This window comes from Condylura cristata, unplaced genomic scaffold (genome assembly GCF_000260355.1).
Source record: "Condylura cristata isolate star-nosed mole 26May11 unplaced genomic scaffold, ConCri1.0 scaffold00004, whole genome shotgun sequence".
Taxonomy (NCBI): Eukaryota; Metazoa; Chordata; class Mammalia; order Eulipotyphla; family Talpidae; genus Condylura; species Condylura cristata.
In genome coordinates this window covers 11673211-11698652 of record NW_004567105.1, presented here as the reverse complement: position 1 = coordinate 11698652, position 25442 = coordinate 11673211, and the positions used below count along the sequence as shown (strand labels likewise).

General features: G+C 41.8%; 1 protein-coding gene across 4 annotated transcripts in view; it reads left to right on the top strand.

Moving 5' to 3' along the window:
- The window catches only part of ANO4 (anoctamin 4), a 264528-nt gene that overhangs the window by 227021 nt on the left and 12065 nt on the right, over positions 1 to 25442 (top strand). For all 4 annotated transcript variants that reach the window (XM_012720423.1, XM_012720422.1, XM_012720425.1 and 1 more), the window contains 11 exons: positions 1590 to 1672; positions 4884 to 5024; positions 5632 to 5796; positions 8794 to 8830; positions 10526 to 10637; positions 11363 to 11420; positions 11544 to 11641; positions 13324 to 13466; positions 17088 to 17240; positions 18135 to 18282; positions 21820 to 21939. In XM_012720423.1, the coding sequence (XP_012575877.1) occupies positions 1590 to 1672; positions 4884 to 5024; positions 5632 to 5796; positions 8794 to 8830; positions 10526 to 10637; positions 11363 to 11420; positions 11544 to 11641; positions 13324 to 13466; positions 17088 to 17240; positions 18135 to 18282; positions 21820 to 21939 (1258 nt within the window). The remainder of the gene's footprint in view (positions 1 to 1589; positions 1673 to 4883; positions 5025 to 5631; positions 5797 to 8793; positions 8831 to 10525; positions 10638 to 11362; positions 11421 to 11543; positions 11642 to 13323; positions 13467 to 17087; positions 17241 to 18134; positions 18283 to 21819; positions 21940 to 25442) is intronic.

Genomic DNA, 25442 nt, shown 5'->3' with positions numbered 1-25442 from the left:
GTAATTGTCCAGATAGGTGTGGGTTTATTTCTGGGCTTTCTGTTTGGTTCCATTGGTCAGTTTGCCTGTTTTCCCTCCAGTACCACAGTTTTAATTATTATGGCTTTGTAGCATAGACTGAAGTTTGGAAGTGAGATGCCACCTTTATATTTTGTTTTCATCAGTAGAGCTTTGGCTATTCTTAGTTTTCTGTGGTTCCATATGAATTTCATAAGTGTTTGTTATAGTTCTTTGAAGAATGTTGATACTTTTATTGGAATAACATTGCATATGTAAATTGCTTTTGGTAAGATGGCCATTTTAATAACGTTAATGCTTCCAATCCATGAGCAGAGGTATTTTTCCATATCTTTGTGTCTTCTTCTATTTCTTTTAATAGTGTTTTATAATTTCTTTGTATAGATCCTTCACATCTTTTGTTAGGTTTATTCCCAAGTCTTTGATTTTTCTTTTTTTGGTTACAATTTTAAAATGGATAGTTTTCTTGATTTCTTCTTCAGATTGATTGTGTATAGGAGAGCTACTGATTTTTGTGTTAATTTTGTATACTGCTACTTTTCTGAATTGGTTGGTTACTTTGAGTAGTTCTTCCGTGGAGATCACTTTTTTTTTTTTTACCCTGTACTATTTTCCTGTTACTTGTTTTAAAAATGTTATGTCTGAGTACATCTAATGAGGAGTATAGAGCATAGGGGAATAGAAAAGAAAGAAGCGTCTCTCTTTGAAATGGGTATTTAGATGTTTACCCATTCTTCTGAAATTGATTCTAGATACATGGCACATCATTGCCTTCTCAAAGTGCGAGTACATAGCAAGTCCTAAAAGTAAATCGAGGAAATCTGTCCTCCATCATGTCTCCTTTATATCTTTAGTTTCATTCTGGCTTGTGACTTCTAATGCAGCAAAATTATGTCTTGACTTTTTTGTTATTTCTTGCTGGCTCAGTAATTTGAGTAGATTTTTTTTAACTGAATTGAAAGTCACCTGGCAACTGAGGAAACCCTGTGTTTCCTATGTGGGAAGGCTAGCTTTCTGGAAAAGGTTTATAACAAAATTTCAGTATTTTGTCTTCAGGGTGACAATAGAGAGATGAGTTAAGAGTAAAAGAGTAATTCTTCCTTTGGTAAGATAGTAAATACATTTATATGAATAATTTGTTATGTGGGGGGGCTGGGGAGTAAGAAATTGCTGACAATCAAGACACAGGAATGATAAGTTTTTGTTTGTTTTTTTCTGTTCCTCCCTGTAACTCACTTTGAAAAATGCTCTAGCCATTACATGCATGTGGGTAGCCCCACTTTCTGTCTTATATCCCAGGAGCTTTGCCATTGTAATGAGTTGGTTCTACCTCAACTTGCAAATCAGCTTAATTTAATTCTACATGAACTCTCTTAATTTTTCATTATGCTTGATACAAGCTTAGTAAGTCTCAGAAAAATGATCCTTGTTAAGTCAAGTTTAACTATAAATTGAAATTCAAAAATGCTTACAAACAACTGTCATTACTTGCAGTGACTTCATTATTCACTGACACAGTTAATGCCATTGTTTTATTTGTACATGTCTTTATTTTTCCCTGCTTTTTCCAGCAACAGTTTTCCTGGAGTTTTGGAAAAGAAGGAGAGCAGTAATTGCTTATGACTGGGACTTGATTGACTGGGAAGAAGAGGAGGTTTGTATCATTTACCTCAGAATGTTCAAAATAGCAAGTTGCTGTTTTAAGATAAGAGATACACATCACCCTCTGTTCTTTGAAGTCATATGTACTCACAAAGCATTTTCATACCTGTCTTGGCAAGAAATTTCAGGCAATAAAAAAGTTACTAGCAAATATTTTTTTAATTTATTCATGGAATAAAATTCCATGACTAAATCAAGCATTTTACTAGTAAAGAATGCAATCAGAATCAGTACTAATATTTCATTTTCTTAAATATTCATTTTCTTCAGCAGAAGTAGGATATTAGTTTTACAACTCTAGGAACAGGCAAACAAACCTCTTAATAGCTGTTCAAAGAGAATCCGTGTAGTTTTCCAGGACCCTGGACAGTGCCCATCTGCGTGCAGGCTCAAAAGCATTAGTTTAGGTAACAAACAGAGGAGAAATCATTCCTCAAGAGGCCTCTTTGGTGTGTATGTGCCCAAATTCAGGGCCCGCTCCAGATAAAACTGTCGAAGGAGTAAACTCAGTTCCTCATGTTTCATTTCTCAATTCTTCCCAGTATGCTATCCTCTCTTCTAATAAGTCTGTCTGGCCTCTATACTCTTCTTGTCTTCTTCCTGTCATTTGCTTGGTCATCGTGCACCCCTTGACAGTCAATCCAGAACCTGAGCCCCTCTTTTCTTCCTCTTGTCCATTATCTTTTTACTCTCCTGACTCCCAAGTCTTCAGGGGGTTTCTATTGGATGGGCCAGTATATCAGATAAACTAGTCCTACTAGTTTATGTGATAATTGTTTTAATGTGTCCTTTTTTCCCAATAGACACGTGTTTTTACATATTAAAAGGTCTCTTCTAGAAACATGAATGAGAATTTTAGCCCCAGGGTAGGCTTGGTGGAAGAATTTAGAGGGTTTTTTGTTTTTGATGCAATTTCACCCTTTAAATAGCTGCTTTTCTCCTCACACCTATAAACATACTTGGGTAGTTTTAGGTCTAGAAACAATACTGAGTTCTTGTACAATCCTTGTTTTTCGGTAAGGCTGCTCCTATTTTATAAGCATTCTGCAGAGAATGATTTTCTCAGTTGTAAGGAATTCTCTGGGGCAGAATGCACTCAGGATGTGGGTGTAGCTTTGTGCTGCATCTTGTTCAGTGTATTTGTGAGAGCAGCTTCCCACTGGGGTGGCCCATGTTCTTCCCCAGGGATCTTAGTTACCAGGAAGCAGCTGTGTCACTTTGGGACAAACTGTGTCACCTTGCAACCTTTTTTCATCTCTAAAGAAAAGAAGTGTGATTAAATGGCCTCTTTCCAGCTATTAATACACAGAACTCTGATCAAACCAGCCTAAAAGTCACTGCCTGCCCTTGCAGTAGAACCAAGGCATGGATACTCTTCAGGCAGACACATCCTTTGTAAATCCTCTGTCTTTTGCAGAAAGCTCAGAGTGCTGAACCTTCTCTCACATAGCAAACCTTTGTACAGGAGCCTCGGAAGCCAAGTGCCAGTCCAGCCCCCAGTTGGGTTCATTGTAGAAATGCATCATATTTCCAGCCTGTGGCCTCAGTTCGCTGTGCAGAAATGCCCCAGACTTGCTGCATGCCTTCTTCAGGGGAAGCCAGGGCTCAGCCAAGGCTGCCACCTCAGAGCACCACAGAGTGGGTGGCTTGAACAGCAGAAACTTACTGTCTCCTTGTTCTGGAACTGGATTGGTTTCCTCTAGGAGACTAGGGAAGGATCTGCCCCAGGTCTGTCTCGACGTGCAGATGGCCATTCCTCCCTATGTCTTCACAGCTACTCTTTGTGCAAGTCTGTGTCTAAATTTCCTCTTCTCCTAAGGACACCAGTCCCATTGGGTCAGGAGTCACCCTAAGGACCTCATTGTAACATCATACTATAAAGACCCTGCCTCGAAAGACAGTCACATTCTGTGGTACTGGGAGTTGAGATTTCAACATGTGGATTTGAGGGGTTGGGGGTGAGGAGGGTGCAACCAACCCAGAATACCCAGGAACACAGAGTTGGCTCCATGATTCACCTTAGCTCCTGGATGGTTAGCTCCCTGCATTTGACCATACTTGCAGCTTTAAAAGTTTCCCAAAGAAGCAAAAGATTCTGCGTCCGTTGTGTTTATGTTCTTAAGTCTAACTCCCTAAAACAAATGAAAGGGGGAATTTGTATGTAACAGCTCTCTCCCTGACCGTCCCTGTTTCCTGACACTGACGAGTCTCACATTCAATTATCCTGTAGCAGCAACTGGGTTCCCACGCAGGCAGCTCCTGCCAAACTGTTCCATTCTCTGTACTTCTGTCTGCTCCTTCTTCACTCTGTCAGAACTTTCTTCTGACTCTTGAGCATTTCTGCCAAGATTCATTCATCGCCATGTCATCAAAACTTCTGCTCATTCTCCCACCTCTTCCAAGACCTCCAGTAACTGGAGCCACTTCAGCATACCCTGTGCTCATTCCCTTCCCCTAATCCCCAACTGCTATTATTAGTAAGAAGTTTTTCACATTGGATGGGACCCAGGTAGGTGAAACAAATTCTCAGCTTGATTTAGAATTAGACGTGCCTTGATTTTAGTTGGATTAGAAAGACATTTCCTTTGTTTTCAATGCTAGTTAAGAATACATTCAAAATCCACACTTTGGAAGTGAGTGAGTCTCACTGGAACTTACTGCAAGAGTTCCACCATGCTTTTACCTATCTACATGGAAAAACAGGAAAAAAAATTGTAGGAGAAACTAAGAATTACATTGTCATTATGACTCACAAAATGGATTTTAAGCATTTGCTATTCAGGAACTTCCCTGGTAATCGCATCTTTTTTTTTTTTCTTCCCATTTTTTTATTAGTTTATTTTTACATATTTTTGTGCATTTTTCCATCTCAGTTGCAATCCCCTTGGGTTTCCCATCACCAAAGGTAATCGCATCTTGTTAGTCATTTGCAGCTATAAGGGACAAGCCATTCTTGGCTTCTTTTGTTAAGCATAGCTTGATAAGATAACCGAGAAACTGAACAATTAATCTAAAGTATAAGTCTCAGTTTTTAGATTTCAAGTGGCCAGTTTCCAAACATTTACAGGGCTCTGCAGGCCACCTCATTGATGGGCTGATCAGAGTGTTACCTGTTGATTCAATATACAGTTGGGTAAAATGGTTTTTTTTTAATTGTCTGAGCACCTCTTCAGTGCATTGAAATGTGTTTGCTTGTTCTTTAGGAAGAAATACGCCCCCAGTTTGAAGCCAAGTACTCCAAGAAAGAGCGGATGAACCCCATTTCGGGAAAGCCAGAACCTTACCAAGCATTTGCTGATAAATGCAGCAGACTTATCGTTTCTGCGTCTGGAATATTTTTTATGGTTTGAAACATTTTTAAAAAAAACTCATTTCATGAAGTACAGACCTGTCACATGGTTACAACAAGAATTGTATCAAGCACTCACATAGTTCCTCAAACACTTGTGCACATTCTGTTATGTAATTCTCACAACTCACAAGGTCATCAGGGATGGTTCCTCCATCCCTGTGTTACAGACTGGGCAGCTGAACCTCCCAAAAGTAGAGGGTCAGCCAGTAAACTACAGGACCCCGTGTTTCCTCACTGATGCCCTATGTCGTGTGAAATACACTCCGACCTCCATGGTGGCTTTACCATTAACTTTCCCATGCCCATGGAGGAAATAGATTCCCTCTCAGGGTATATCACAGCTGGATGTCCAAAACTAAATACAGCAACTCAACATTCACAGTTCTAATATGCAGCGAACTCCCTTTTTGTTAGTCTTTTTTCAATGTCAACTCCAAGCTTTAGTTTTCCCTGTCCTACTATTTGTGCAGGTTTCTTGAGTCAGTTGATTTTACTGTTTTTCCTTTTCTCCTCAGAGGATTTTCCAAGTGGTGGGAACCCTTTTCCTCAACCCCCCAGCCCCCAAAGAAGCTCACTGGGTCTCCTCTGTCCCCTGCCAGATCTGCGTGGTGATCGCCGCCGTGTTCGGGATTGTCATTTACCGGGTGGTGACCGTCAGCACTTTCGCTGCCTTTAAGTGGGCGTTAATCAGGAATAACTCTCAGGTCGCAACGACAGGGACTGCCGTGTGCATCAACTTCTGTATCATCATGCTGCTGAACGTGGTGAGTGAACTGCAGGACAGCTGTCAGATGTGTAAAGTGTGCAGGTGATTAGCTTTCCTCTGTGTCTGCATAGAAAACTGGGGTGCAGACCAGAGGTGCAGGGGGTGAGAGGATTCACGAGAGACAGGGTGGGGAGCAGAACAGGCTGACTGACTGAAATACACTGCTGAGGGGAGCAGAGGACGAGATGGGAAAGTTCTGCTGTGCCATGTGGGTCCTCTCCCTGGCCAGGGATTGAACTCAGGCTATAGCAGTGATAGAGCTGAGAATGTAGCACCAGGGAGGTCTCTCTGCTGGCCACAGAAATGTCAGTCAGTCCCTTACTGGCTTGGGATGTGCTCAGGTCTGGGGTTCTAGAAAGATGGCTGTCAAGTCTCACCTCCAGGGTTTTGTGAAGTATGATTGAGCAAGGCATTTGCTTTTCTCAACATAAGTTTCCTTATCAGTTCAGTAAGATAGCACTGCCTACCCCTTGGGGAAAGACCCAGCTCAGAATCTGTAACATTAGAGTGGTTGCCCGTCGTTTGGATTCTGAGTGAAGGACGGTCACCAGGACCCTAAGCATTCCTGAGGTAACCCTCCCAGGAAAAGAGCAGGGTGGTGTGTGGTGCTTGTGTCTACCTCAGGATTTCCCCCTCCCAAAACTCTCCATCATCCCTCCAGAGTCAGCTCCTTCCTCAGCCCACCTTACACTTGCCCAAGCTGAAAGCCATGGCATTTCCTGACTCCTGTGTCTCTCACTGTCAGAACACCCCCAGGATCTGATCATTTCCCTCACGTCCTCATCCCCCATGTCTCCCACTGGGATTCCTGGAGCACCATCCTAACTGTTCTCCCAGCCTGTGTGTTAGCTCACCTTTCTGGAAGCTCATCACAGCAGCCACGGCGGCTATTAAGTCAGCTCATGCCAGTTCTCTGTCCACCATGTCCAGGGCCCTTATTCTAACGCAATTTAGAAATTCACACCTCCAGGGGCTCTCCTTGATCTGGCCTCAGCTGTGTCTCTGGCTTTCTCCTCTGTGCCCACCTGGTTCTTTTGCTCCAGCTGCCTCCCCTTACTGCTTGGATGCCCTAGGCAGGCGCTCGGCCGTGTCTTTTGATGGCTCTGCTCTGCTGGGACAGTCTCCACTTCAGGGTCTGCCTACCTTCCCCCCACACACACACACCACCTTTTGGTTTTTGATAGTTCCTTTTCTCACAAAAGGCTTCCCTTTCTGCTTAGAATTGCAGCCCATTCCTGCAATTTTCTGTCTCCTCTGCTTTATTTTTCTCGATGGCATCGATCACTGTCTCATATGCTATTTTAAAATTCACCTTGCTTATAATCTGTCATCTTCTTGGGAATGTAGACTTTCGAAGGCAGAAACTCTTGTCTGTGTTTATTGTACTCTTGTTTCCTAATACCTTGAACAGGGCCTGACCCGAAAGGTCTGTAGTTGGGAATGAGACAGGGATGTGAACAATCCCTCATCTAGGCTGGTCAAGGCAGACCACTAGGAGGTGGTGTTCTCCCAGAATCCCCAAACTGCAGCTCACCCTTCAGCTGCAGCCTGATTCTGCTCTCAGCTGATCTGCTGGCTGTGCCTTCCCCCTGAGGCCCTGGGCACAAGCAGAGTGGTCACAGAGCGGTGCACTTGGGCCACAGCAGAAGGAGATGCAGACCATGTAGTGGCTGGTAGGCTGTGCAGACATCAAGCCCTGACTGGAGACACGGGTGCTTCTCAGGTTACCACGCTAACTACCAGCAGACCGGGCTACAGTCAGTTCTCTGAATACCCAGCCACAGTGCCCTCTCTGGGGTGCATGTGCCTGTCCTGCAACAGTGTGTTACTTGCCAAGGGAAGCCCTAGAGTCTGAGTGGGGAGGGCCTTTCAGTACTGCTAAGCTAGACACCAACCGTCCTAGGTATACCTGTCAACTTATGGCTGGTGACTCCTGTCTGTAGTGAGCGAGGAGATCAGGGAAGTCTAGGCAGGGGAGCAGAGAGTGCCCTTTGGGCAAGCTAGCTGCCAGCAGTACCAGGCATACCGTGGTTCTTTGGGGGAGATACACGTACCTGCAGTAGGCTAGAAGCCAAGGGGATGTCAGACGGGTTTTCTTACTGGAAGACACTGAGTCTTGGAAAGCTATGAATAAACTCCCTAGGGTGCAAGGAGGGGACACTCCCCCCACCCACAACAAGCTCTGTGAATTTGCAGAGATTTAATGACCAATCACAACTTCCAGATTTTGGGGGGTTCTCTCCATCTCTGGGCAAGAATTCTAGGAACTTGGGTCCCCAAAGGTTTGGAATTTTCCTTGATGGGGCTGCACTACCGCAGTGAAGCCCCCTGCTGGCTGGACTGCAGGGCGGAGTTGGCTGCTGGTCACTGTGGATGGAACTTCCTTCCACTGGGGGAAGAGGGCAGGTAGCAGAGGCAGAGCCTGTGCCCACCATGCCAGGCTAGGAGGACGTGCAGTAACTGACCCTGCCCGCCAGCTTCAGGAGACGGGGTTGGGTGCTCCCTGCCTCTGTAGTAGTGATAGGGACATTCACTCCCCAAATCTGACCCGTCCTCCACCCCTCCCCTGCTCTGGCACAGCTGGCCACCTGCATGTATTCCCAGGGCTTTGTGCCAGCTGGCCCTCTGCTGGTGTGCCACAGCTGGTGCTTTGGGCCACCACCTTCATAACCCAGGCACATGTGTAGACGAGCATACTCAGTGATAAGCTGATGCAAGACGTGTAGGAGAGTTCATTGCTTTCTGGGTGTACTTAAGGATAGCTTAGTGGCACAGCTTTACCCTGTCTAGTAAGAATTTTTTAAATAAAATGTGACCTGCAATGTCTCTTTCTTGACCTAAAAGGGCACAATTGTTCAGAAAAGTTTCCTCATTTAAGCAGTGAGTTGTTAATGAAATTGTTTTCACTTGCAACTTGACTTACTATTTGCCTATGATTATTAGATACCAGTATATGTACAGTTCATTCACTAAAGGTATGAAATTTATGTTACAGCTCTATGAAAAAGTCGCGCTTCTTTTGACAAATTTAGGTAAGTGGAACCTGTTTTCATTTCCCAGTACAATGCTGTGGTTTAAAAGTATCTTTTCAGAAATTTACTTCTGACACTCTTTACATTGAAAAGAAAGGCTCTTTACAATTTGTTCTTTGCCCTTAACTGGGCATTTTAAATACATCTAGGAATTGGGGAATCACTTCTACCCAAAGCGTTAAAACCCATCATAAATATCTAGCATAAGGAAATGTGATCTAAAGTTGATTTCTCTTAATGCGCACAAAATATAGCATAACAAGCAGTGAAGTGCCCAGAATCATAGAAAAGTCTTCATTTGCTGCCGTTACAGTTTCCACATAAAATTAGTTGCTTTGAGCCTGTGAGCCTCTTTACCAGGCTAACCATCACTGAAATTTGCAGAAATAACATTCATCTGAGTAAGTCACCCTGAGAGCTTCATAAAGCACTAGCAGAAACTGGTAGCCAGCTAGAAGCTGAATATTTTCAGAGTTTCAAAATATATAGAAACTCTTGCAATTTATTAACAAGATGTTGATCTATTGCTCTATGAAGTTTGAGAAAATTCTAACTTGTCCAGCATGGGGGGGAATCAAAAACATTTGTATTTACAATAATGATAATAGGCCAGTCATAGACCCTCCTTTGTTCCAGATACACAAGTAGCCTCTTTACATAACTCCTTAATCTCACTGCCATCCATCACTGTGACCCCTTGCTCAAAACACAACTTTCTATCCACGGGAGAGATAGCTACCCCTTGGTGGACTGAATCACTGGCTCCTTCATCCAGAGGTTGGGACACCTGGGAATTTACTCATCTGACTTGACAACCCAGGAGACTACGTAAGCAAGTGTTGGGTAGAAGAAATTAACACAAACCCCCTTAAGAACATTTTGCCATTTCTTCCTTCAAGGGCAGTACTGCCTTGCTCTGAAATGGCCATTTCAACCACTTTAAATCAGATTTTCTTTCTTCCTCGCCTCCCAGGAAACATTGAGTTATTTGTAGAAAAGGACTTGAGGGGGTAAAGCGATGAATGAGCTATTAACAGCCCGAGGAACGTCGCAGCAGGCTATTTCATTACATGCCTTTTCTCTGACATTGTCTGGGGTGAGGATACAGTGCCTAGGAACAAATGCATGAGACAGGAGATTTCAGGTGGGAGGATGAATCCATATTTTGGTTTATATCACAATGTCTGCCCAAAGATCATTTGCTTTATGGATGCTGAAATATAAGGAGGGGAGAATGGGCGACTGACAGACACCGGTGGCTGTCACAGCAGATGTTCTCAAGATACTGTCCTCCGCTTGGGCTTCATCCAGGGGGAAGAATGGATGATGACAAGGATAGCGATGGAGTCCTGTGCTGAGCAGGCAGGACACCTGACCCCACAGGGCCACCCCCACGGTAGCAAACTGAGAGGAGAAAGCCCCCTGGAGGGAGTTTGGCTGGGAATTAACCCCTCGGCCCCCTGTCTCTTCTGGAACCCTCTGGATATCCTGGACCACCTCGCCTTAACGCTTCCCCTGTTGTTCCTGGTTGGAACAAGCTGGATTCTCCATCCTTTCTGACAAGCCTGTCAGTACTTCCCCCCAAACCCTTGATGGGGCTGGTGTGCAAGCTTGAGGGCCCCGGGAATGGGCCCTGCTCACACCCTGAGATGAGGTTCAGGTACGACCTCGCAACTTGTCCCCTTCTGTCCACAGAGCAACCTCGCACAGAGTCGGAATGGGAGAACAGCTTCACCCTGAAAATGTTTCTTTTTCAGTTTGTCAATCTGAATAGCTCCACATTTTACATCGCTTTCTTCCTCGGAAGGTAAGAGCCCCACCGCCACACCTCCGGAGGGTCCCTGACCAGCAGCGACAGAGAAGGTGTAATGAGGTCCGCCGCCTTGGTTCCTTGGCCATCCCTGTCCACGGACTGGTCTCCACTCCAGAGTACCACTCTGCCAAGGGGAGGGAAATTGTTTGCACATGAGAAGGAAGGGTTTAGAGCTTGTGGGTTGCGCCTGATTGAGACCCTGACTCCGTCCCTGGAGGAACATGACGGGGGGCATTTATTGGGTGCTTGGCTTCACAGAGAGGAAGATATCAAGCAGAAAGGGGGTGACAGGATGCCAGAGGAGGTGGGGCAGCTTTGATGTCAGCAATGACAGGCTTTGGAAAGGCTCCAGGGTTTAGAGCCTGAGCACTGTCATTCCAGAAAGAGCTTCTGCTGAGGTGAGCACAGGGAAGGATTCTGGGGTTTGGCAAGAGGGATTCAGCAACCTGTCCTCAGTTCCTAGCTGTTTCCACGTGGGATTTGTGGCAAACAGTTGCATGCACAGGCCAGAAGGTTGATATTCATCAGAAAAAGAGCAAAGTCACATAAAGCAATGGTCAGATGAGGTGTCTTCCCCCAGAAGTTTCAGTTATGACAGCTGGAGTGTTTCCCAATTCCCAGACAGAGATTTACCATCACAGTAATTTTCGTGCTAAGCTGATTGTAATATTCACTGACAGACCTACAGGATACTAATGGTTTGTTTTTCTGTGTTGAAGATTTACAGGACACCCAGGTGCCTACTTGAGGCTGATAAACAGGTGGAGACTAGAAGAGGTCTGTATTTTCTCATCACTCCTTGTTTCCATTAAACAGACATAGGGTAACTTTGTGCAGATTAACAAGACTCTCTCTCTTCCTCTCCATTGATTCTTCAATTTGTGTTTTCTTACCTCACAGTGCCACCCCAGTGGATGCCTTATTGATCTCTGTATGCAAATGGGTATTATAATGGTGCTAAAGCAGACCTGGAATAATTTCATGGAACTTGGCTACCCGTAAGTACCTTAAATTTTATAGTCACAAAGCAGCATTTTTTAGTATTAGCTTTTTGGATGTGGCAAGTAAGATAATGCAGACTTAGCAGTTAACACAAGTGTCCATCCCTGGAGCGAAGTATTCAAAGATAGTCATATAATACTATGTTTGTATAAAAATAGTACACAATATACAGTGCTTTTACCTGTGTAAAATGCAGTTTGTACAAACACAGGTGGATATTCATGAGACATATGGGCTCCTAACTATTGGAAACTGCCCTGCAGCTTGAATGATGTCTCTGACCCCCTCAGCTCTAGCACTGCAAGTCTCTCCTCATGACAGTCACAGAAGCTCTACTCCCCACCCCCACAATAAATCAGGAAGGGTAAATTGTTTTTAATTCAGTAGCTCAGACTATATCTGAGTAAATCTGAATATATGGAAAAAAATATGGAAAGAAGCAAGGGGATTTAGAAAAGAAACTTAGAGTATTTCTATTAAATGCATCTTAGCTAGTAAAAATATGACCTGACGACTGTTTGATCAGAGCCCAAAAATACATTTCCTTTGTAAGGATAACCTTGAGATCTGCAATGTTTGCTCAGTGAAGTTATAAAGAGGCATACGTCATCCACATTTATTTCTGTTTCATTCCACCCTTTTCAGTTTCCATGTCAGCTTGGCATCTCCATGGAGAACTCCTGATTCCAGGGAGACCACTCAGCCAGGAAGATTAGCTAGAACTTGGTTCACTTTGAAAAAGGAATCTCTTAGCTCCCTGTCAGACTAATGTGAATAATTTTATATTCCTCGATTTATCTTTAGTAAGTGAACACTCAATGTTTGATGCTTTCTATCAAACTTTAAAGTTAACATTATACTGTACTTTAAGGTATAAACCATCATTTATCAAAATATCAGACGTCAAGGGAACTAGATTTTTGTCTTCACTAATAAGAACCAAATTACAAAGCAGGCAGAGTTTGTCTTTGAGAGCCATCCTCTTATGTCCTTTATTTCACTTCTGGTATTTTTGTTTTGTTTTGTTTTTGACATTTCTACTCCCAAATACCCGTCAACATTTTCCTTGTCCCCTGCAGTACATAGACTTGACCCAACACCGATGTCTCAGCTCTGTTCCATATTGTAAGCTACACTCCTGAATAGTGAGGACTTCTGTGCTGACTTCATGGTGTGAAATGCACTTGACTGGGAATTAGAGCCCCTGTTGAACTCAAGCTAAGAGCAGGGAAGGTCCCTTGTAGATCTTCAGGCCTCAGTGTGACAAGAAAGGAAACTCCTGTGGGTTTATAGGTTTTCTAGCCCCTCAAATCAGTGTGCGGGTCAGCGTGTCCTGGTAAGACTGTTCACAGGTCCCAAATTAAGCGGGCTAGGCTGTCTTTCTCTGTACCCAGATACATGCATCTCTTGTACTAGAGAATCAGTCCTCTCCCAACCCTCAGAAACTACTTTGAATATGGGACAGTTTCATGAATGAGTGAGTTTTCACCAATTAGTCTATCCACATGCAAGTACCAGTGACTGAAATATCACTTCCATGGTTATTTTTGTTCCTAATCTAAGACTATTTCCTTGGCAGCCTGCCCTAAATTTGCTTATGAAGATGGTTCTATAGCCTAACTCCTTTTGATTATTTTAAATCTTATATACATTTTTAAAAATGCATCTTGTTGTGCAGGTTAATTCAGAATTGGTGGACTAGAAGAAAAGTACGACAAGAACATGGTCCTGAAAGGAAAATCAGTTTCCCACAATGGGAAAAGGACTACAACCTTCAGCCAATGAACGCCTATGGCCTCTTTGATGAATACTTAGAAATGAGTATGAAATTCTACTTGACCTATTAATCACACGTGTTATTCCTAGATCTTTAGATATTTCCAACTGAACATATACCTGTCATCAAGGCCTCTAGTATACTGGGTGGGTATGGAGGAAGATGGGAAATAGAAGTTGAGCTAAATACAAAGAGAAGAGTCTTGCTTTCAGGAAGGTTAATCCATGGACATGGTACCAAAGCCTAGTTGCTCAAACTGTTCATGACATTGGAGCTTGCCCCATGAAGACAAAAACTCAAGTTGATAACTTGGTGAATCAGTTATCACTCAGGAAGTGATTGGTGGATTCATGCAATCAGCAGGCATGCATGGAGCCATGTCATAGACAGGCTGACACTATGCTGGGTACAATTAAGACACATTTCCAGATTTCAAATAACACAGATAGAAGGGCAAGCTCCTAGATGTTATGGTCTGAATCAGGTGAGTGGTCATTTCTTTGGGAATAGGGATGGCAAGAAGGAAGCTAGAAATGTGTAAACTATGCTACTACACTTAGAAGAATAGCCACTTCGTAGAATCTTTGGGTAGATGACATGAGCTATAATGTATAGAAAGATCTTAGCACAGTGTCTGACTCATAGTGCACACTTGGTACTTGTTATATATATCATTTTCCTATTATCTCCTGGGGGCGTGAGGGAGGGGAGTTAATAGAATCTTTTAGCCATTATATCAAGCGAAATAGATCTTGAGTTTGTAGGTAGGGTTTTATGTTTAAGAAGTGGGTGGAGGGGGACGCAAGATATATTACTTTAAAAAGAAGCAGTTCTTTGGGGGAAAAATTGAAAATTAAGATGAGTGGTATGATGTTTAATGTTTCTTAGATCCTAAGTACCCATTGACGTTTTTAGAGTTTCAATTATAGAATGGCAGAATGATAGAACTTGAAATCAATTTGGGCATTAATAATAAAACTTAATAAAGGGAACTCATTAAGAGAAATAACCACTTTGAGGCTTCTTAATGGTCTCTTCTCCCATAAAGAAGGAAATGAATTAGTCATTTTCTAAGTATTGCAATATCTTTATAGAAGGAAATCTTAAAGTATCACAAGTAGGTAAGTGACTTCCCTGCTTTAAATTTCTCTTTTCTTCACAGAGGTGTAACACAGTGACAGAAATATGTAAATCATTCATGTCAAGACAATGAATTGTAGTTGAAAGGTTGGTAAACTATTACGCACAGACCAAATCCAAGTTGCTGCCTATTGTTTTAGGTTTATTGATACATAACTGTACCCATCTATTTACATATTATCTATAGTAACCTGCACTTCCTATAGTATAATTACATAACTCCATAAAACAACACAGAGAGGAAAGTTAGAATATAGAACCATACTCTAAAAGTATTTGGATAGGATGGCATGAAAATTAAAGCTTTGGGCTAGAATAAAAGGGTGTCTATACTACATACCCTCCCGTATCTCTTCTACACCAAGGAGGGTAATTGTGACAGAAGTGTTAAAGCTCTGGCTCTTTACAAAAAGTACTTCCCATTTTGTGAGCTAGATCACAAAATATAGAATATTATCTTTATCAGTGAGGGCTGCTTTTGCTGACTTCAAACACCATAGATTAAGGTAGCCTTGCTTAATCTCCATATAATTATATAATATATACTCTTTTGCAACTTCTCTTCAATATCATGTTTATAAAATTCTATGTTGTTACAAGGAGAACTTTGAACTTCACTCCTGTAGGGTATTTCCAAGATGTGCACTTTATAAAATAGTTTCTATTTGATATACACCCATCTTTCCTTTAGTCATGTATTTTGTTTTTTGCCTCTTACCCCCACATATTACCTTCCCCCAGTCACCAGCCCCTCATGAAATGGACATCTAGGTACTGATAAGGATTAATATGCTAGGCAGAAGCATTTACATAAGAGCCCAACTTGAATCAAAATAAGCAAACTTCCTTTGGCAGTGTAGTTATCAGTGTTCCAAAAAAAAAGTTTCCTGAGTCTGCAGGTATTTAGACTTCTGAAAATAAGACTGCAAAGGTATTTATCCATTAGTGCTAGTGGTGGTAGACCTCTGAATTGTTTCTAGATTTGAGGTCTTGTGACTAGTACTGCTATGCACATTTGTTTGGGTTACATATGTATATCCTTTTGAAGGGAATGATGTAGGAATGGAGTTACTAGCTATGAAAGATGCATTTGTTGACCTTCAGTATGTGCTTGCAAAAAGTTTTCAAAACTGGGCTGTATTAAGCATATATCCAACCCTATCAGGGAAAAAAAATAATCAAAGAAATATGATATCACAAAAAAAATAATAATAATTATCTGGCAACTCAAGGGCACCAAATATTGCAACCTTCGTGATAAAATATTCAAAATAATTGTCATGAATAGATTTCAGCAAAAGAGGCAATTCAATGAATTAAAGAAATAGATTGAAAAGGAACCAAATAGAAATTCTGGAGCTAAAGAACGTGCTGAAGGAGATGGAGACTACAATAAAGAGCAACAGGAAAGTTTGGGGAGAGTCGTGAAGAAGCACTATGAACGGTATAGCCAGGAGAAGAGGAGAAGGCTGCCCGGGGCGCATAAGGGGAGGCAGCTGGTGACATAAAGCTCAGTCTACAACATGCTGCTGGACGTGAAAAGACGGAATTTTTTAGAATTGTAGGTATATTCAAATGATGTATGAACCACTTAACTCTACTATAAGCTCAAGGAAAGGAGTAAAGAAGAACCACAGCTACTGTAATGTGTGAACAGTTCATAGCATAAAGGAGGTAAATCATACAAAAAACGTACAAGAAGCAGAATAAAAGGATGGATATGGAACTCTCATAGGTGAATGGAGGTCAACTGCTATTGGCATAAAATTAACTGTTTTATCGATGGGATGTTTCATGTGAGCTATATGTAAAACAGGAAAGACTGAACTTTTCTCTAAGGAAAATTTACAGAAGTAGAGAGGAACAAGGGAGCTACAAAATCAGAAGTTAAACAGTAAAATGTAACAAGTCCTTTCAGCAATCACTAAATATAAACCCGTTGAATTTACAAAGGACCCATCTATGAGTACTTTCTGACTGCAGGAGAATCAGTTCCGCTGCAAGACACACACCAACTTAAAGGGAAGGGAAGAGGCAGCTGTCTGTGCATGTGGAAGCCAAAAGCAAGCAGAGAGAACTCATGACAAAAACTGTAATAAGAGACAAAGTCATTACATGCTCAGGGCAGAGAGCACTGCAGTGTATGTATAAACAGTGTGGACCTAGATGCAGAGCTTGCCCTGTGTTCTAGTGGATATCCCCAATCCTTCCTAACTTTGTCATCACAGGTGTTTCAAGCCTTCTTGTATTTTCTCTACCATAACATTTCTCCAAGAGCACTGGGTTCCTTGTACTAAGGAATGGTATATAGAAAACTAGATCTAGAATCTAGGTCTGGCCATTCCACAAGGAGGCCACTCAGTCCCCAGGAGGGGGCTCTCTCTCTCCAGTGTTCTGGCCACTTTTCTGGAAGATAGGTTCCCTGTGCATCTATATCAGGAAAGATATGTGTTGAGACAATGACACATTTAGAGTTTTATTCTTCGGAAAACGAATGCTCTTCCTTTTCCTTCTTGCTTTTCTAGTCCTTCAGTTTGGATTCACAACTATATTTGTGGCAGCTTTTCCTCTAGCACCTCTTCTGGCCTTACTGAATAACATAATTGAAATTCGACTTGATGCTTACAAATTTGTCACCCAGTGGAGGCGACCTTTAGCTTCACGGGCCAAAGACATAGGTAAGCTTGATGGGGAGCTATTTAAAGATTATCATCTGATGGATAACGTGGAAAAGAAAAACCCTTGTGACTTTTACTTATGGTTTCCATGTACGACAGCTCAGCTCATTCTTGTAAAAAAATAATACTAAGAGGTGAAATTCCCGATTTGAATATTTGTTATTTCCAGGGCTAGAGAATTTGTGCTTAAATAAGTTGTCACTTTGGCCATTTCTATTTAAGACTTTAAAAATTGTCCAGATCTTAGTGTCATCCCTGGTTTCCTTTTTGAAGTAGATCTTCCATTTGTTTGCCTGGCTTTATTCTTCCCTGAATTTTGTCTGAGTCCCACCAAGTGTGATGTAGGTTATTTATTTATTTTTTACAGAGAAGTCCTTTGGGCTTTGACTAAGACAAGACGAGGTGGGTCAGATGCACCCTCTCATTGTCTGAGACCAAAGACTTACTCATGTTGCATCCAGTGCCTAGCACGGAGCAGACAGAGGCTCAGCCAGTGTGTGATCCTTTAATCTCCGTTTGAAAAAACACACATTCAGTAGGCTTAGTATAGCCTAAGTCCATACATCAGGCCGGGCTCCAGCCCATATCCCAAAGAGCTCCAATCTGGTGCGTGTACCAATCTCAGAGTGTTTCAGTGTGCCTTGTATTGCACTAGAAATCTGACATGTGTCTGATCTGAGTGCTTAAATCATGAGCATTGATGCTACCATAGAAATCCTGTCAGTGTTAAGGTGTTTAAAGTGTAATTTTTATCCCTGGCTTTCAAGTGTCAGCGTTGGAGAAAAGTCAAAGGACCCTTGGAAAGGACTATTAAACATTAGCTTACCAGTTGTTTTCATACTTGTGACCTCTTCCATGATGTCTGCACCTAATACAATACTTCTCTTTGAACAGGAATTTGGTATGGCATTCTTGAAGGCATTGGAATTCTCTCTGTTATCACAAATGCATTCGTGATCGCGATAACATCTGATTTTATCCCTCGCTTGGTGTATGCTTACAAGTATGGACCTTGTGCAGGCCAAGGAGAAGCTGGACAAAAGTAAGTTTGGAATAAAAGCTCTCACAAAATTTCTCTCTCAGAGCCTTGGTGTGGTGTTGAACAGATTTGCAGAAGCCCCTCTACTGAAGTAGGTGGGACACAAATCCTGTAGTGAGGAAGCTAGAATTATGACATAACTTTAAGCCAAAGAGCTAGAGATGTGTAGAGCTCATACAGATCTTAACATGAAGCCAGTGTGAGAGTATCGATAGCCTGTTTGGCCCACTCTGACCACTATGAATTCAGAAATATATGGGAAGCTAGTACTTGTGGGGAGAAAAAAAAAGTGGTGCATGATAGTGTATTCGATGGCATTTTTACAAGCTTGTAAAGTGACAGTTACAGTCTAATGCCCCTTGAGGTGTTGTATGCAGACATGATAGACATTTAGGAACTAGCTGTGGAATAAGTAACTGAATGATTCTTGCCTGGAAATGACCTGACTGACTAGACCTCCTGAGCTCTCCCTCCTGTGATATCACCGTAGTGATCCCCAATGTGAGGGCCCTATATTTTTGGTCAGATAGAACGTAGGCAAAATTATATGTCTCCTACACCTTTGGGGAAAATAAGTCTTGATGATATTAATGGGAGAAAAATGCCTGCTTGATTAGTAGTGTCCGAATAATAAAATGTTCGCTGTGGGGTTTAGAAGTCTGGAGCTCAGAGTTGGATGTGTTTGGGCATCATAGAGTCCTGTCAGCATCTGTCCCCCATGGCCACTGCCTGCTCACACAAGCAACCCTGCCTACTGGTTGACTAGTCTGGGCCAAACTAATTCCTTCTCTTTAGTCACTGGAGTTTCATTAGCCCCAAGAAGTAAAATACCACCAAGGCAAGTCAGCTGAAATCTTGACATTTGGCCTAGGTCCAATTTCACTATAAATCCTACATAAATAGTTGAAGGCATGGTTGATCATATGTAATGAAGCTCACCATCCAGCTACAAAAGACATCTATAAAGTTCCTGAATGCAGTAACCATGTGGCTATTGAGCTAATTATCTAGCAACTGTAAGTGAGCACACCAACCCATTTTAAGAAATGTATAGACTTATTTTGTACTGTTCGTGCATTTCTAATTGAGACTTGTGAACATTCTCTACTTGCTTAACCTAAAAAAGCCTGCCACTTTTGTTCAAGCCACTTTCACAGATGTTTTACACGTGACAAAGGGGTTAAATCCAGAATCACAAGGCAGGGTAACTTGGAGCCCCCAGAAGCCTAACCTACTCCTACCCTCCGCCCAGATACTCGAGCCTTCAAGGCTATTGCCAATATATAGTTTCCTTACTCATCAAAGAATAAATTCCCAATGGTTATTTCAATTCTTTCCCTTCTCCACATATGGAAAAACCTTACTGTTTTAGGGGGAATCAAAGGAAAGCAGGAACACTGATGTGTAGTTGGTAGTGAATTAACACTTCCGAAGAATGGTGGAGCTTATAGAGCTCTATAAAGCTCTACCATTCCACTTTATAGAGCTCTCCTGGTGTATATATGTTTGGAAAGAGAAAAACTACTTTCAATATTTATAGATCTACCTTTTTTCTTGTAATCCATTGCTCATTTTTCTTGTTTTCAAGTAGTTGTATATGTTCCTTCATGAATCTTATTTTCAAGTAGTTGTATATGTTCCTTTCATGAATCATGAACCAGCCACTCTGTTTCAAGTTTGTGTTTTTCCAGTTTAGAAATGACTTACCTCATTGGGGAGCAGCAGCAGCAGCTAATTTGAGAATGTCAGGGGCTTTGGGGATAGTATGTGCAATCATAGACAAAGTCCACTTATGATGATTTAATCAGCTATGGAAATGCCACATTTCAACTTAAAGTGACCCTAAATTAAAAGGACTCAAGCCAATAGCCTTTCTCTGAAACTCCCTGCTACCGCAAAGCCTCCTTATTAACTACTCTTGACTTCTCTATGGATAAGAATGTCACTCATAAGTCCAGGTTCATTTTGTTGGCACAGTCCTTGTCCCTAGGCCAGTATGCTTCAGTGACTCTTGGCTGTGTCTTCCAATCACAGCCTGTCTACAACCATGGCTGTTTGCCAAAGTCTTCAGAGGCATAGTAGGAAAGACATTGTCAAGTTCCAGCCAGATCTGTCCATGAAAGGAATATTGTACTTTGCGGCAATGTTCTCTACACAGTGGGTACACAAGTATTTTCCAAGTGTTTTTACCTTTCCTCTTAATGACATTCTTTCTTTTCAACTTTAGCCTACCTGAGTTGATTCCTGGAATACTGCCAGTGTTCAGATTGTTCCTTGTTTACAAAATGAAGTCATTTCTTTCAGGGTATCTTCCCAGGAACCCTTTAAAAAAGAGCAGAAACAACTAGAATCACCTCTGAGCAGGTATTAGGAGATAGATATTATAAAATTAATTTGAAGATGTACAATATAAAATTGTTCCCTCAATCAGAGTTACATACCCAGTGATCATTTATATTACCCATATGAGCTACCTGACAAATGGTCCTTCTTGATTCATGTCTCTAATGTCATATAAAGCCAGTGATTTATGAGCCCTGTGTTATTTATTTTACATATATGTATTAAGTAAAAACTATTTTACTTAATTTCAGAATGACCCTATTAGATGGAAAATTTGGTCACTTAAGGAAATTTAAAGGGAAAAACAAGATTACATGACGAGCAGGAAAGCCAAGTTAAAATTTGATCAAAATCCAAAGTAGCCATATTGTAATACACTAAGTCTGGTGCAGAGGGGAGACTTGTCCTCAGACACCCGATCCCTGGAGAATCTGTTGAAGCAATCATTTTATTTCCTTCCCACTCTGAAGGCCAAGAGAGAATCACTGCATTCCTACACTGCATGAGACCATCTAGGGTACAGAAATAGGCTACCTGCCAGGCTCCAAAACAAACAGTGCAAGAGAAGACACCCATACATGCAGCCAACTCTAAAGCAAGCTGTAGAGTCATTGTAAAGTGGCACCATTGAGAGGATGGAATGGTTTTTGAGTGGGGGGAATTAAGACATCCTCCTGGTAGGAGTATTTCAGTTGCCATTGGAAGGACAAACACCATTCTATTTATAAAATGTGAACAGGAACTCCTAACAGAAAAGGCATAGGTAGGAGGCTCAGGGTACGTGCATTGTCTGTACTGTAGCAGGACGGTAGCCTGGAAGGGGATTATATTCACACAATAGGGCATTAGGAGGAAGTGTAGATGTTCAGACATCAAGGAATACATGTATCAATGAAAGAAGTGGTGACTTTCATTGAATTTTTGCTAGTCATGCAGTAGTGTCTTTACCTGTCTCAGTGAAGCACAGAGGGAGTAGGGGATGTTCCGGATGAGATTCTGCACAAGCTGAGCTAGCACAGAGTGACTTGTTCCTGATTCATCATACCCCGGGCTTTTGTATACCCCAACTTGAGTGTTGATGACAAGGTTGATTGTTGTTTACCACTTACAGGGACTAGTAAAAATAAGGGTCTTTAGTTAAATGATTATAGTGTAGGTGGTCAGTGTTCTAATTCTAGCATTTGTTTTTCCTTCTAGGTGCATGGTTGGCTATGTGAATGCCAGTTTGTCTGTATTTCGAATTTCTGACTTCGAGAACCGCTCTGAGCCCGAGTCTGATGGCAGTGAGTTCTCGGGGATTCCACTCAAGTACTGCAGGTGACCGTGGCGTGCTTACCCTGAGCTGGGCTGGCTCTATTATGGGAAGAATTTGCTCACTAGGCCCTTTCTGACAATGGGCTTAAAGGAGTGGTTCTGTGAGACAATGCATTAAAATCCTCTGGGGGATTTTTAAATCTCTTCTTAACCTAAGACATGGCCCAGTTTGATGAAATAGGGGGAGGAGGGGAGAGAGATGGATTCCAGACATTTGTACCTGGGTTTTTAATAATACCAAAGTTGTAAACCACTGTTCTAATGGAGAAACCTAAAAATATAAGTGGTCAACAGTTATACACGTGGTCCAGGTACTTGGAGAGTAAAGATTCCCTCAGTGACTTGAGTGAAGGCAGTTGTCTTTGTTTTGATTCTCTCTCTCACCCACACTACAAAATATCACATTTCAAATGCTGATCAGCCCAGATATATGAGCAAAGCACCCTAACCTGTGTCAGGTTCTATGAACAAATCACTATTGCACATACTTGCCCTCTTTCTCTCTCTGGTTTCTAAGAGGAAATTAATCATATTGTGCCTCTTGAAGTGAATCTATACAATAAAATGGAAATGAAAATTTATTGAGCACCTACTCTGTGCTATGGACTGTTTCATTTAATAATCACATCAGCCTTCTAAACAAACAGATTATCCCCACTGACCCTTTTAGTAGTACCCTTTCACTAAATGTTCATAGTCAAAGTTCATTCTGAGTTCAAATGGCCTCTCTCAATACAGTATTCCGTGTACACAGAGTTGGTAGCTCTCCCTACAAGAGCCCAGCCATAGAGTCCTAGGCCCTTTGACACAGAGACGTTGGTCATTCTCCACTTCTACCTGTCATTTTACATAAGGGGAAGCTAAGGACCAGAGACGGCCATTGATCTGTCTAGAGATGCAATAAATCTAGAGGTAGAACCCAAGACACTAAACTTCTATCACAGTATCCTTTTGAGGCTTTCTTAACCTGAGGTACCCCAATTATGTGAATCTAACACTCTTCCACACGTGACTGTTGCAGCAAGGCTCCAACAGTCCTTTATGACATGAATAAATGATTCCTGTGGATAGTAATTTTAAAATTTCTTTGAACCAAAACCAGAAAATCCTTATATAAAAATAACCTCTTACCCACTTGCTATATAATTATGTAATGTCCTAGCCCTTTCTCTCCCAAGAAGTGGCCTGAGTCACAGAATCTGTTGGGATCCATAGAACCTGGATTTACTTAGTCCCAGCCTAAGAAACTAACCACGAAAGCAGAGACTGAGATAGCCAGACACAGGGCACCATATGCAGACCATATGCGCAGTAGAGCCATAAATACCCAGTGGGGATGGGCCCTTCCAGAGGGCAGAAGAACATGAAAGCAGCCTGGGGGTCTCCCATTCTCTGAGTCTGTAAAATGCAGCACTGCAGTGAGTTACCAGAGTCTCGCTATCAGGTTCTCATAGGATAGCGTGTCCCTCCTCCCATGGAAAGGAACAACTTAAAGGAGGGGAGAGACAGCCGGATGTAATTCTGTAGCAGCACCTGGTTGGGGAATGACCAATCAAGCAACAACTGATGCTCTCCAGACTGTTACATACGTCCATTTACCAGCATTGCTTAAACACAGGATGACAAGTATGACATGATTCAAAATAAAATGCCCAATGTTGGCATTTAAAAGTTGTAATCAAATAAGAAAATCCAAAGCCTTTTTTGTTTCCTGGCATAGCTCTTCCCATTTCTCCCACATGAGTATATTGCAAAAATTGTGAATGGGACTATTGAAATCATTACCATTTTGTTTAGAGAGGTTAAGAAAAATGGGTAAAGTATTTTTCATTTCAATAAATATTTTTGGGTCTCCTTAAAGCTTTCAATTGTAGTCTGTAGACACCCCATGAAACATGGGGCTACCATTTTCTGTCATAAAGCATGTTAGCTTCCTGGATCAGCCCTTATGCTGAAAATTCTTAACAATACATACAAAACACCTTCTTAAGATCAAAAGGACATTAATAGAAAAAAGACCTGGGAAGAATATTTCTTTTCTGAAGTCAATAATTAGAGGGTCCGATTCTACTTTATAGGAGGATCCTGAACCCACCACCTCCCATGGCCACACCAAACTTACAGCTACTCCCAGAACAGCTTCCTCTTCAAGGAACCCAAAAACTAGGTGAGCAACTTCTACACCTTAGGCCAACATAGAAAGTGCTCACCTAGTTTTTGGTTTTCTTTCAGAGGAAGAAAACCCGCACTGTAATGGGTAGAAGAGGCTGAGACACCTTGTTGCCATAAACACCAGCATAGTGAGGCACACTCCAACTTTTACAAGTTGTGCCTGGTAGACAAACTCATCAACATCATTGAAAGCCAATGTGAGTGTCATCCACTAGAACCTAAGCAAGCTGAGACACAGCTGGTACTGGACCCATGCACCCTGATTACACATCCCTTCCCCAGAGGCAACTAACATACCACCTTTCCAGAAACAGGCTTATTTGCTTATCTTAAAACTTCAACCTAAGGTACAAGCATATATATATATATATAATGCTGTATACATTAAAGGTCTACGCTGTTCTTCAGTGACCCTGGAGGCCAGTGGGACCATCTTTGCTTTCTTCCCTCTGCCTCATTCCCAATCAATGCCACCTCCCAGGAAGAAGCTTGTGCAGACACTGGTCCCTCTGTGCCCATTTTTGCAGTGCCACTCTGGAGATGCCCCTTGATTATATGGCTCTGCTAGCCAGAAGGAATTTTGTTTGTGGCTCCCACATGTCTGAAGCAAAAGAGGAGGCAATTCTTTTCACTACAATACAGAATCCATAAACTAAAACAACAACAGATTGAGTAATCAGAAAAACTCAACAAGTGCTAGGCCAGATGACTTCACTGGTGAATTCTTCGACACACTGAAAGATCATCCTCAGACTCGCCCCAAAATTAAGAGTTAATACTTCCAAGCTCATTTTACAAGGTTGTCTTTACCAGTACACCAAGACAAGAACACACACACACACACACACATATCCCTGACAAACACACACACAGAAAAAAACCCTTCCACAAACTTAGCAAACCAAAGTCAACAATACAATAAAAGATTCATACCAGGATCAAGTGATTCATCCCAGAGGTGCCAAGATGTTTCAACAGGAGCAAATAAGTGTGATATAGAACATTATCTAAATACGGGATAACTATATGGTCATTGCAATAGAGGCAGAAAAACATTTGACAAAATTCAGCATCCATTTATAATAAAAACTCAAAATGCAAATATATGTAAGTACACGTTCATCCTACATACCAAGGTCATATCGTAAAATCACAGTTATATGCAAAGGTAAAACATCTCTAGATTAGTCAAGGAAAAAAAAATAAACTGTCACTACTTGCAGATGTTATATATAGAAGTTACATATAGAAAACTAGAGTCCACACACACAAAGCTGTTGTAACTATTGAGCTAATTCATAAACTTACATGCAAAAAGTTAACCTATTGCATGT